Raw genomic sequence first — 13,379 nt, forward strand, 5'->3', positions numbered from 1 at the left:
ATTAACTAAAACGATTTATTTAACTTTTCTTTATTAATTTTTGGGGTAATGTCGGATGCATTATTGACGCGTCAACTACTGTTAAAGGCCTGACTAATTTAGACATTTTGCGAAAAGATTTCTTCGTAGATATTAATCCAACAATATTTACGTTCTTTCCGCCGATGTATTTTCTCTCGATTTGCGCCCGCGGATTCTTATTCCGCAGTTGGGGCCTACGGCAAAAGGCGCCAGTGCCTGACGAAGCCTAGTCCCCTAGCTTGTTACACAGTGGGCGACAGACAGATATAAGACAGAGAAAAACAAAAACAAAAAGCACATTATGCAGAAATTTTAAATAGGCTCAGTAGCCAAATCAAATCAAAATCAAAACAACCAAATAATCAAGATACAATAGCCTAAAAACTCTAAAAACATAAGAATTATAACTATTTTCACGGAATAGTCCAAGAGTCTAAAACACATGAGTTATACACAAGTTTGTACTAGGGTCAATGAACAAAATATGTAGAGTACATGTTGCTAAAGTCCCCAGGCATGCGTAAAAGTTTTACTTTACGGACTAATAAGGTATTATAATTTGACGCAGTTACCAAATTTAAGCTTTTTTTAATGTGTTTAAGAAGAAGAGGTTCTGTACGCAGATTCCTATCATACCCTTTGTAGTCATGGGGCACGGGTAAAAAGTTTATTTTAAGGACTAATAAGGTATTATAATTTGACGCAGTTACCAAAATTAAGCTTTATTTATGTGTTTAAGAAAAAGAGGTTCCGTACGCAGATTCCTATCATGCCCTTTGTAGTCCTCGGGATGCATGAAACTTTTACTTTAAGGACTAACAAGGTATTATAATTTGACGCAGTTACCAAATTTAAGCTTTTTTTTATGTGTTTAAGAAAAAGAGGTTCCGTACGGAGATTCCTATCATACCCTTTGTAGTCATGGGGCACGGGTGAAAAGTTTATTTTAAGGACTAATAAGGTATTATAATTTGACGCAGTTACCAAAATTAAGCTTTATTTATGTGTTTAAGAAAGAGAGGTTCCGTACGCGGATTCCTATCATGCCCTTTGTAGTCCTCGGGATGCATGAAACTTTTACTTTAAGGACTAATAAGGTATTATAATTTGACGCAGTTACCAAAATTAAACCTTTTTATGTGTTTAAAAACAGAGGTTCCGTACACAGATTCCTATCATACCCTTTGTAGTCCTCGGTCATGCGTAAAACATTTATTTTAAGGACTAATATAGATATTATAATTTGACGCAGTTACCGAAATTAAGCTTTTCTTATGTGTTTAAGAAACTGAGGTTCCGTACGCAGATTCCTATCATGCCCTTTGTAGTCCTCAGGATGCATGAAACTTTTACTTTTAGGACTAATAAGGTAATATAATTTGACGCAGTTACCAAAAATAGCTTTTTTTATGCGTTTAAAAACAGAAATACCGTACGCAGATTCCTATCGTACCCTTTGCAGTCCTCGTGCGTGCGCAAAACTTTTACTTTGAGGACTAATAAGGTATTATAATTTGACGCATTTACCAAAATTAAGCTTTTTTTTATGTGTTTAAAAAGCAGAGGTTCCGTACGCATATTCCTATTATACCCTTTGTAGTCCTCGGGCATGCGTAAACATTTTATTTCAAGGACACTAAGGTATAATAATTTGACATAGTTATCAAAATTAAGCTTTTTTTATGTGTTTAAAAAGCAGAGGTTCCGTACGCAGATTCCTATAATACCTTTTGAAATCCTCGGGCACGCGGAAAACGATTTTTAAGGACTAATAAGGTGTTATAATTTGACGCAGTTACCAAATTTAAGCTTTTTTTATGTGTTTAAAAAACAGAGGATCCGTACGCAGATTCTTATCGTACCCTTTGTAGTCCTCGGGCATGCGTAAAACTTTTATTTTAAGGACTAATAAGGTATCATAATTTAAAGAAGTTACCAAAATTAAGAAACCAAAATTAGTTTCAAAACTAAGCTACCAAAATTCCGTAGCTTAGTTTTGAAGCAAATAAAGGGTAATACATATTTATAAGAAGGGAACTCGGGATAAGATTCTTGGTTTTATACAGTATGTCTATAGTTTTGGACAGGTCACCTTGTCACTTGCCAATATAACTACTCCACGACAATTCTTCACTAAATCAAACCACACAACATTTTTCTCGCTAACTTTCTCCAGTTCTAAGCCTTCAAATTTTATGTTAATGCTATCATCGTCTCGTTTACTTACTGATTTCAACATTATGAATTTTGCTTAGTTTGAATTTAATTGAAATATATTTCCTTTATAACCATTGAGACAGTTTCATGAAGTAAGAGTTTGCAGCTAGTTTTATATTTTGTCTTGATTTTTACTAAAGATTATGTTAGTATCACAGCGTACATTATTACTTCCTGGAGGCCAGGTATTTTTATCAGATCATTTATACATACCGTATTTACTCGCAGAATGAACGCACTTTTTTTTCCGAAAAATCGATGCAAAGTTGGGGGGAGCGTTCATTATGCGAAGTAAAATTTTTGCGTCTATATTTACTCGCATAATGAACGGACCTTTTATCCTGAAAAATCGAAGTAACTTCTTATCTCTTTGCGCGCGGCGCCCGACCCCGTAACCAAGCTAAGCTGTGCAAAAAATAAAAAATAAAAAAAACTGCTTTTTGTGTTTTTTTTTTTAGTTCCTTGGTTTTTTTTTCTTTTTTGCCGCTTTTTGCAGGCTGTTTTTTTTTTTTTTTGCTTAGGCGTTGCTTAGGCGAGGGCTCTCCGCTTATCTTTCTTATCTCCTTGCGCGCGGCGCACGACCCTTCGTAACCAAACTGCGCTGTGCAAAAAAAAGAAAGAAAAAAAAGCTCCTTTTTTGTCTTTGTCTCAGTTCCGTGTTTTTTTTTTTTTTGTTTTTTTTTTTGTCGCCTTTCGCAAGCTGTTTTGTTTTCTTAAAGGCCGCCGTACAGTTCGCGCTTTCCACTTTTTCTGCGTTTCCTCCTCTCCTGTCCTCCTTTCCTTCCTTCACCGCCCTCCCCCACCTGTTTACCACCCTCCCCCGAGGGGACAACACGGAGAATGGATTAGGAGACGCCTCCGGTTAATCCGGCCTAACCCGCTGAAGAGGGGGCCTGCTGCTTGACTAAACTATTTCGCTGCCCCCCCCCCCCCCCTCACAAAAAAAAAAAAAAAAAAAAAAAAAAAAAAAAAAAACGCCGCGGGCAGCGATTGAATGCGCTTTGCCGGATGCGCAACGCTCCGTCCGCCTTCAACAAGCTTGTATGCATTGGAGTAAAATTTTTCGAAGCGCGGCAGGTTTAGTGTAGGTCCTATCATACGGTCCTGCAAGATTTCCCTGTCCGCCACAAGCTAGCCAATAATTCAAGAACATAACGACGGCATCGTATTCAAACAGTGTAAAATAAAATGTATATAATATTTATAAGAACACCGTTGTCTTCACTGCTTGGCTTTCAAATTTTTAGCGTTGCCAATAATCGTAATCAAACTATTTTTATGATTGAAGACCCCTCGTCGTGCATCGACCCCAAGACCACGCTTACGTGAAACATGATTCGGCGCGGGAGCGGCTCGAGTCACCGTAAACTTTTTTTTTTTTTTTTCAACGTGGATTTTGCTTTTTAATTTAGCTGAGGTATCACTGGCAGAACACGATTCGCATACTTGGAAGGTATATACCGTCTGAAAGCTCATATAGCTGGTTGAGTGAATGCAATACTATCGCATTCGTTGAAGCTTGATTTGTTGATTCGAACATCAACAAATCACACGCACCCATTCTCCCTATTCCTGTTTACCCAGTCATAGTCGTTCCCTTACGATGCAATACGAGTACAAGTAACTGCAGTTTATGCATTGTTGACGTTGCACAGCCGTGATCGCACGGTTTTTAGAAGCGCTATAGAACGAGCACAAGCGTCGAATTCCGGTGGACTGATTGATTTCTGTCTCACCGCCGTGACGCCACACGAGAAAAGCGATTTCGTTCTGTCTGTGAAATTAGGAACACAGAAATCAAGCTATAATCCCGGTGATAAAACAAAGCGAAATGAATCTCTGCAGCCATTACCCGACCGTTTGCGAGGTGACTAGGTGAAAGCATATTACCTCCGTGCCTTTACCCTCTGCACACCGCCAGAGAGAGTCATACAAACTCCTTGGAGCTATTGTCAACACGATTGCGTTTGCAAGCCGGTAGTTTGACTCGGCTGGGATTCGTCCCTTTCGTAGCTCTCTATGAAACCAGAAAGTAGATACTTTTCTATATTGAGTGGGTTTGCCCGGGGCGTCCAGTTATTTACGGCCAAAATCACACTGGAGGCGCTTCAGCAATGTTCACTCTGGTCGACACACGTGCACTCTAAAAATGCCAGTCGTCTGCCTTCCCAAAAGATACTTGAAAAGCCAATCATAGAGACCGACCGATAACGAGGCTGAAATTATGCTTAGACCTCAAATAAATTATAGCACAAATTTGGCCTCGTCATTCCCAAACTGGTTGCCGGACGAAATTCTCTATGCGTATTGCAAGCCAGGGTTGGTAATAGTAACATAAGGTACAGGTGCCGTCAAAGTAAAACGGAGCGCCGGAGCGACGTCCGAACTGCATCGCCGCGCTATCTGGCAGCGCCGGCTGGAACTGATAGGCTACATCTGCGCATGCGCACGTGCCTTCCGCTGGGGCCTCCGTTTCCTTCTTCCGACCCACACGTTATCGGTGGTTCGAGCGGCGCAACGATTTTCCTCAAATCGACGCCTGATAGCACAAGGGGCGGTGCTCATTGACAACACTGGCCCTTTCCCACTTGCAGTCAACGTTATCTACGAGTGTGAGTCGAACACCTAGCGGTGTTTATCGGAATAGAGTTTGGCAGCTCGAGACGCCAATAATGCGAGGATCAAACAAGAAAACGAAGGACACCGCGAACACACGCGCGCATGCGCAGACGGCACCTATCAGTTCCAGCCGGCGCTGCTAGATAGCGCGGCGATGCAGTTCGGTTGCCGCTCCGGCGCTCCGTTTTACTTTGACGGGACCTGTACGTACGGCAGAATTCCCTGCCATAAATAAAATGATTTGGGTGACGCCAAAGTAACGCGAAATAGGTGCAAAGAGTTTTGCAAAAGGGAGCGTAAGCCGAAAAAAAAGGGGAAAAAAAGACAGAAGAAAAGGAGAAATAAGAAAAAAAAATCTCTGGTGACGTGGCCCAAAAAAATTCTGTTCATGTGATTTTTATTGTCACGTGACCGAACAAAAAAAAAATAAACGAAATAGAAAAAGAACACGAGAAAAAAACCATCCCCTGCCCGGTTTCGAAGCTAGGCCCTCTTGATCGTGAAACTAGCGCGCTATTCGTTGCGCTTAGTTGCGCCAACATAACTTTTTTTTTTCCTTCTTTTTTGCAAGTTGCGCCAACATAACTCTGCCTGTAATGCTCCCGCATTCTCACATCATAGGAGAAAGCTTAGGTGCCTTCGTAGTTTTTCATGTATGTGTTATTTTTATTTGTGGCAACAGTTCACGTTCCAGAATGCTTTTAGAGCTTTGGAGCAAAACGAGTTTTCTTCATCCGAGTCACCTACTAGAGCCAGTAGACCGCACTGGGTCCTCCGGCTAATAAAGCAGCTATTTTCAAATTCTCTGACGTGCCCGTCCTCACATCCGAGGTCGCCGTTTGACAAGCTTATCTTCCACCTGGTAGCCGGAACCCCCACGGCAGCTTTGTTCCGTCCCCACTCCCCCTCGAGAGGTTGGCTCGCCCCGGGGCTAATCTCCATTCTCTAGACGCCCTTTCCACCCAACGCTGCCCCTTTCCCTCCCCGTCTCCAGCTTCGGGAGAGAAGGTTCTTCCCTGCAGAACGTCTCGTTTGTACAGCGGCCTTTAAGGGCTTCTCCGCTCCTCTTTCTTACCTCCTTGCGCGCGGCGAGCGAACCCCCCCCCCCCCCCCCCCCCCGAAACCAAACTGCGCTGTGCAAGAAAGAAAAAAAAGAAAAAAAAAACCTCCTCGTTGGTTTTGTTTTCTCTTAGTTCGGTGGTTTTTTTTTTTCTTTTTGCCGCCTTTCGCAAGCTGTTTCGTTCGCGCTTCTCTTTCTTACCTCCTTGCGCGCGGCGGCGCGCGAAACCAAAATCCAGACTGCGCTGTGCAAAAAAAAAAAAAACCTCCTCTCAATGTTTTTTTTTTCTTGCTTCCGTTGGATCTTTGCGAATTTTTAACGCCTTTTGGCAAGGCGTTTTGTTCGTCCACGCTGCCAATGCATTCGCGACCTCGCTGCACCAGGATAGAAAAGTGCGTTCATTTCGCGCGCGTCGGGGGAGGTGGTCAAAATTTTGACGTCTGAGTTCGGGGTGCGTTTATTACGCGAGTGAAAAAAAGTCGAAATTTTGAGAGCCGACTTGGGGGGTGCGTTTATTACGCGAGTGCGTTCATTGTGCGAGTAAATACGGTATTACAAATAATAAGGGACCTAAGATTTACCCCATCAATGGAGAACAACAGGCTGTATATTTGAGTATGAAGAGGATATTTTTTTTCTATATTTATAGTTACATATTGTTACTAATCTATCAAAGAACCTTTTACTAGTTTTTGTGCAGTTCCCTGTAGGTCGTATATATCAATTTCTTGCAATAATATTTCGTGCTGCACAGTCTCGAGTGCTTTTTTTTTAGGTCCAACAAAGGCTAAGACTATATAATTTACTTTTAATGTTCGCAATTATTCAGATATTTCAGGCAAAAAGAGTGCATGAAGCCCTGCGCACAACAACGCTTGGAAGAGTGACGTAGTCGTCTAGGTGACATCGTCACTTGCGTCGTCGGCGCATTCACCAAGGACACGCTGCCGAGATAGTGGCGACATGATTGAAACGACGACGTCAGTCTTCCAAGCGTCATTGTGGGCAGGGCGTGCAATGCACTCACGGAGTGCAATTTTTAAACCGGGAGAAGAGACGCAAACCTTAGTCGAATAATATCTCAAGAACACGTATACATTTTCGCAGACTTTTTACATGTGTGTGGCCTCTAATAGTGATCGCCGTCAATACTGCAATTTCACCATGACCGCTAAACCCTATACTTAAAAAGGTAATGATTAGATTTTAATTAATTAGTTATCTTACCCTGACGATTATACCCTCATCTATTGTCCGTCGAGCCTGCTAAATGCTTGGTGAAGAGAAAAATCGCCTTACTCTAGCTCTCCTTTTTTTCTGTTCGAAATAAAATTGCACACCCTGTATAGGCAAGACATACGGACAACATAATGTGCTTGTTTCGAGTTTGTTACGCGTTCTTGTATCCAGTCCGCCCTCGTATTTTGCGTTCATTGAGTATTACAGCACATAATCAATACGTTTTGTCGTTCCTTGTTTCGAGGTCAGTGTAACTTCTAACGACTCCAGCCAAATCGAAGGCACCTAACGCCTAGAAGAAAAAAGCTGTGGTGGTAGGTTCGCTCGGCAGCCTTCTCGAGTGAATCAGATATTCACAGAGCCCGGCGGTCTAAAGCAGAAGCTTTGAAAGTAGGTTAAAAAACGAGTGATGAAAATTGCCAATAGCACCGAAACGTAAACTTTGCTGTACCGAGGAAGGCAGGCACTTCACGCGTCTATTTTCAATTTCTTTTTTATCCTCGGGTTTTTTTGTTTTTGTTTTTTTCTCATAAGCTTTTATTCATAGATGGCGATCCACAGATTTGAGGTGGTAACATTCTAGGGATTTTCACTTGCCAGACTGAATCTAATTTGGCTCGCTTCTATGACACGATTGAAATGTAATAATTGAAAGTTTAAGCACGTCTCGATCATGACTGATAAACTCGGAGGCGCACAAAATGTGTTGAGAATGAGCTGGGCACATTGTGCGCGTATGACGTCAGGTGACATCTTAAAGTAATCTGACCTCGTGACGTCACGCGGCGTAATGGCTTTTATGTAGCACCACGACGTCACGTGACATCATGGTAGCACGTGATATTATGACATCACGTGACACCTTGACGTTAGAGCGTCATATTGCCGTGCGCATTGCCGAACGAGGGTGTGGGCGAATGGTTATCGCGCTTGGCTATCACGCGGAGGCTCCGGATTCGATTCCAGTGAGCGGACTTCTCTTTTATTTATTTTTTCAACTCGACATTATCGCCAGTTCGAGAACTTCTCGTCTGATCGAGTTCCAAATGCTCTTCGCCGAACGTTCCAGAAACCTCCGCGGGTACAAAAGGTGCCCCGCGTGGCGGTTCGGGATCAGTCTCGCCCCAGCGTTCGATCCTGCTGTTACGCCGACTTCGACGCCCGCGACGCTCTGTTGTTATTCTCTGTTTCCTTTTTGGTTTTGGGCACAAGTTCGCCACATTAAATGTTTTTGTCTCCTCAGTCATTCTTTGTTTCATCACCTCATTTTTCGTGACAATATGACATCCATACGTCAACGTCATACAAGCGAAATGACCTTGGCCTGTGTGTTGGTCGAGCTTAGCACTCGAGCGTACGTGTGACTTCTCATATAACAGCCCTATAACCCAATTTTTGTTAATAACGGACTTCGCCAATTCCTACATAAAGGTGGCACAACCTGGCATGCATGCTATTGCAAGAACCTTGGGGTGATTAGCATGAAACAAACTGAAGGACCTCACCGCAGAATGGGTGATCGAAGGAGGTGTGAGAGTCACGAGGGACTTTGATGACTCCTTGGCCTCCATGTCTTTCGTCGCAGTTGGACTCGCCGACGTCGATGAAACGGCTGCGCTGGTAGCCGGGAAAGTCGACAGCATGAGCCCCAGCAGCGCAATGCAAGACGGCAGCATCTGAAAAAAGTACTGCCTCTATAGGGATTTCTGGAAACACTTAAAGAGGTACGAACTCGCTTCCCAAAATTGTGAAGAAATTATTTTTCTTCAGCTTCTACTAAGATATCCGAAGCGTCTAGTTCGGCTCAAAGCACTTGATATAAAGGTGTTGCTGTTAAAAGGCCATTCGTCGTTGTGTCCACAAAGAGTGTGTCCGTGTGGAGGTCGGTGATGTCAGGATCGGGTGTATAAGGGACGAAAAAAATGAATGAAGTTAGCTGAGTTTGAGATATTCTTTTACTCTTGTCTTTTCCTTCGGCTAGAAAGTTTCCTGATTTTTCCATGCCACTATCTTAGGTGTTCTATCATGATAATTTGGCCGAGCCAATACATGATGACGCGTCCTGCTCAGTGACACAACGTAGATTGTTATGTCTAAATATATTTTGAGCCTCGTCACTCGCTAAGCTTCCTCCTCCTCCGTTCATTGCTGCGGTTGGCTCTCCCAGGCAGTGGTGTACTTAGGGGTGACGGCGCCCATGGCAAGTAGTCATTTCGCGTCCCCGATGATAATAAGGATGATGACGACGACGATGATGATGATGATAATGACGTTGGTGGTGGTTGTGGGGGTAGTGGTGGTGGTGGTGGTTTTATCTAAAATCCCGCGTTTCTACGAAAGTGGACTGGCTGTGTTACAGCAAATTCATTCCATTGCATGCATTGTACCGAACACACACGCAAAAAAGATGCCAAACAAAATAAGCACCTTTCAAACCATCTTGCAATCCTTGCCTGGCGTCCATATATATATATATACATTTTTTTTTTACAAAAAGACAAAAAAATGAATTTTTTGAAAATTAAATTTGTTTCGAATAACATTGAACCATACCGAAAAAAAAAGTAGGCACGACAAGAGTTTGATTAGTCTCGAAGACGCTCAGATAAATTTATTGTCATAGCATCAGCAGAATAGTGCTCATTAGGTTTTCGACATTTTATTTGCCACCTTTGACCATTCACAGAACAAATATAAAGCAGAAATAAATGCGTCATGGCACTGCATAAAAGCAAGGGAAAAAACTGTTCTTGATTTCGCTAACGCAAGTTAGTTTACAGCGTCATCACCGTCAGTGTGCGCACTTTCTTATACCTATTTCTACACTCAACTGAGCTCGATCACAAAGTCTCTCAGTTCCTTTAGTCCAATCATAACTCAGCGGTTTTTACTCGGCTTTTCACCGGCCACGAAGTAAGGAAATCTTATGTAAAACGTGCACTCCTTTTTCTTTTTTTTTCTTTTTTTTAAGGAGGAGATTTGCCAAGATCTTCCCTAATGCCACGACTCTGGCATGTTGGCGCTTATCGTTACCGCGCGGCCACGAACATATTTCAGTTGCGGTACCTCTTTGAGCCAGCACTATGGAAAGCACATCATTCTAATACAACACATTCCTGTACCGATATCACAGTTCCCCGACCTGAGGATGAGAATAATCGACAAATATAAGTTCAAAATAAAAGGGAAGCGCTGTTGCTTAATAAAAAGTAATTGCTGAGATCAAAACTTCACGCACATGTTTTTAGGGAGAGAACATAAACGGGCGGACAAACATAACTCGCAACTGGCCAGTGATATGGCAGTCATATCTCCGTTCGTTTATATTATCTCCCTAAGTGTGTCTAATGTATAACCAACTGGATCGTCTTAACCACCACAATATATTTGCATGATGTTGTTTTCTTGTTTTTTATGCCGAAGTCTACGAACATGAAGCGTGATCGTCTAGCCGGCTTCTTCGCACGGCGGAAACATAAAAATGACGAAAGAAACCTCGAATCAGTAAAAGCAACTACCGTGCTCCTAATGAACTCAATTCTTTCATAGACAAAACAGTTATCCACACAGGCTGAATCTGCCTCATAATATAGACGTCCTTATGCAAGTAATCGGGCCTTCGTTCGTTTTTAACTATTTTCTTTCAGTCCACAAGTTAAGGAAGAGCGGAGATGGAGGTGCAATCCGAAGGTGTATACCTCGGTCCTGCTTCGATGTACTGTCAACGTACGGGCTTTCATCGTACCTCTCTCACATTCACTTTTAAAAAAAAGAGTCATAAATAAAGGTATGAGATCTAAAAAAAATACCTTGAACTGCTTCCCTCCTTAGTATCGGGAATGCTGTCAGGTTTACTCATACTCGTGAACAAGCTTAAACCTCAGATGAGGCAGCTGGCTATACTTCGTTTGGTCTTATGTCGGACCGCTGTGCGCACTATGAGCCATCAAAGTCAGTTCAATGAGAACTTCGGGAGGAGCGCAAACCAACACGCGAGGCGCGTAGCCACGTGATCCGTTTTACAGCACTAGATTGACTGGGATGACTTGTAACGTCTGAGACGGTCCGTCGTATAAGGCGAAACGGAGCATGGCCGTGGCTATGAAGAATACGGTTCTTCATACCGGAGCAGTCTGGGAGCTAAAGTTGCGTGCCTATTCCGAAGACGGCAGTCGTGCGTGGAGTCGTATCTTAAAGGGACTATAGATCAGGTGTGGCATTCGCTCACAGTCACGTAAAAGAGGTGCCTAAACTCGTCCTTACGAATTCGTGTGCTGTATTATCAATTCTGCATATACTGCACTTTCTTATGCGCATATCTTTGCTCGCTCATCTTTTTTCCTCTTGTCGAAGCCCTTTAATGCGTATGCATTAACTGGTCCCATGAAGTGGAGCCGACGTCTTTCGTAAGCGCGAAAAATGGCAGACAATATCCCACCGCGGAACGGCTCTTAAAATGGCTGTTTTCTTCTTTTTTTTTTTTTTCTTTCGGTGCGGTAATTTATCTTTTTGACTTCCATGTACTACAACCAGTCACGTGATCATCATCGGTGACACAAGATTCGCCTTCAAGACTCCATGACGCATGTAATTGCATCGTACCTCCTTAATTGTGACCTTTGACCTCTGACATGGTTATGCACAAAAGGTGTAAATATGTTGGAGACCTCGTGCGAAAACGTAATTTTGCGCGTAATTGCGTCTTATACTCTACATTGCAACTTGTCAGCAACGCCATTCATGTCAAAGGATCGGGGTCGGAGCTCGCGAGCCCTCGGTTTAATTCCACCATTAAGGGAATGACTTTATGATGCCAAGTGCTTGCCCCCAGATACCTCGAGGTGCTATCATTGGGCTGCACATGACTCTTGGACCCTAACTTGAGAGCTTCGTGCTTTAGCCTGGATGAGTCGCAAGATTTCTTTTGAACAGTTATTGACCATTGTGGAATTAGTGCCGGCTTCACGATTCGAGCACTTCGACCGTCCGCGTTGCTTGAGTTGTGGATAGCAGCTGAACTGTAAGCCATCCCTGGTAACGTTGTGATAGTAAGCACTCTATCACTATAACGAGAACCACGTTAAAGGCCCTAAAGTTAGGCGACATACTACGCTGGCTAAATTGTCTACCCACAAAAGAGACGCAAAGTGCCATTTTAAGACACACTACCTTCCCGATATAAAAACCTTCATACTGCAAAATTGAATTTTGATCTGACAATTCAGTGCGGTAAACATAAACCAAACTACGCGCGTTAAAATTTTTTTAATCCAGCCCTCCTCGCCCCCCCCCCCCCCCCCCCTAAAAAAAAAAAAAAAAGCATCAAAGCAGCATTGTCTTGTGGTGCTTGGTTGTTCGGTATACACTTGGGGAGGCGAAAATTACAAGCTGCAGGATCCAAAAAAAAACTAAAAATAAAACAAACAAACTCCCCCCCCCCCCCCTCAAAAAAAAAAAAAAATAGAGACTTTTGTTGAATCCTATTGTTCTTAAACGCTAAGCCACTTACGGCCAATCCTGCAGAGCAAATTTTACCTCTGTGCGGTTCTTTAACCGGTTGCGAACCGTTTGTCGTGAAACTATCTAGACGTAAACAAAAACTTTCAGGCATTCTTCTTTTTTTTTCTTCATCTTTCTTGTACAGAGAACGTATGTGGACGTCAGATAGATCTCGCGGGAAGCCTGGGATAAACTTAAAAGGGTATTCACGATGGCTAGTTGTTATCTCATAAATATTTTTAAAAAAATTAGAAAGATCGCAAACTCCTTTTTAACCGAAAACATCAGGCGACCTCGGGAACGCTAATCTATACCCACGAAGAACAACCGAGGGAGCGCTGATGCACACTCCTTTCAGCTCCCTTAGTAGTAATTCACGAGTCTGAATTATTGTCCTTTTATAGCAAGGTTCGGAAGGGTACGTCTGTCAGCGCTTCTTCGATTTCCTTGTATGAGCGTGAATGGCTTCTCCTAAAGCTGCTTAACGCCCGTGTTTAAAACAAAGCAAATTATATATATATATAAACGAAATTGTGCAGATGAATGAACCGTACTTAATCCAATGAATTAAAGAATCCAAGTTTCCAGGAACCCGCCGAAAGCCAAAAAACGGCGGAGCCAGGATGGCTCCGCCGTTTTTGGCTTTTTGGCTTTCGGCTTTCTTGGCTTTCGGCGGGTTCCTGGAAACTTGGATTCTTTAATTCATTGGATTAAGTACGGTTCA

The 13,379-nt window shown here is 42.8% G+C and overlaps 1 protein-coding gene across 1 annotated transcript in view; it reads right to left on the reverse strand.

Moving 5' to 3' along the window:
- The window catches only part of LOC121046848, a 47,306-nt gene that overhangs the window by 9,554 nt on the left and 24,373 nt on the right, over positions 1–13,379 (reverse strand). Inside the window, exon 2 of the mRNA XM_042291490.1 lies at positions 8,662–8,832. Coding sequence (XP_042147424.1) covers positions 8,662–8,832 — 171 coding nt within the window. The remainder of the gene's footprint in view (positions 1–8,661; positions 8,833–13,379) is intronic.

This window comes from Ixodes scapularis, unplaced genomic scaffold, assembly GCF_016920785.2.
Source record: "Ixodes scapularis isolate PalLabHiFi unplaced genomic scaffold, ASM1692078v2 PGA_scaffold2__306_contigs__length_199485367, whole genome shotgun sequence".
Classification (NCBI taxonomy): domain Eukaryota; kingdom Metazoa; phylum Arthropoda; class Arachnida; order Ixodida; family Ixodidae; genus Ixodes; species Ixodes scapularis.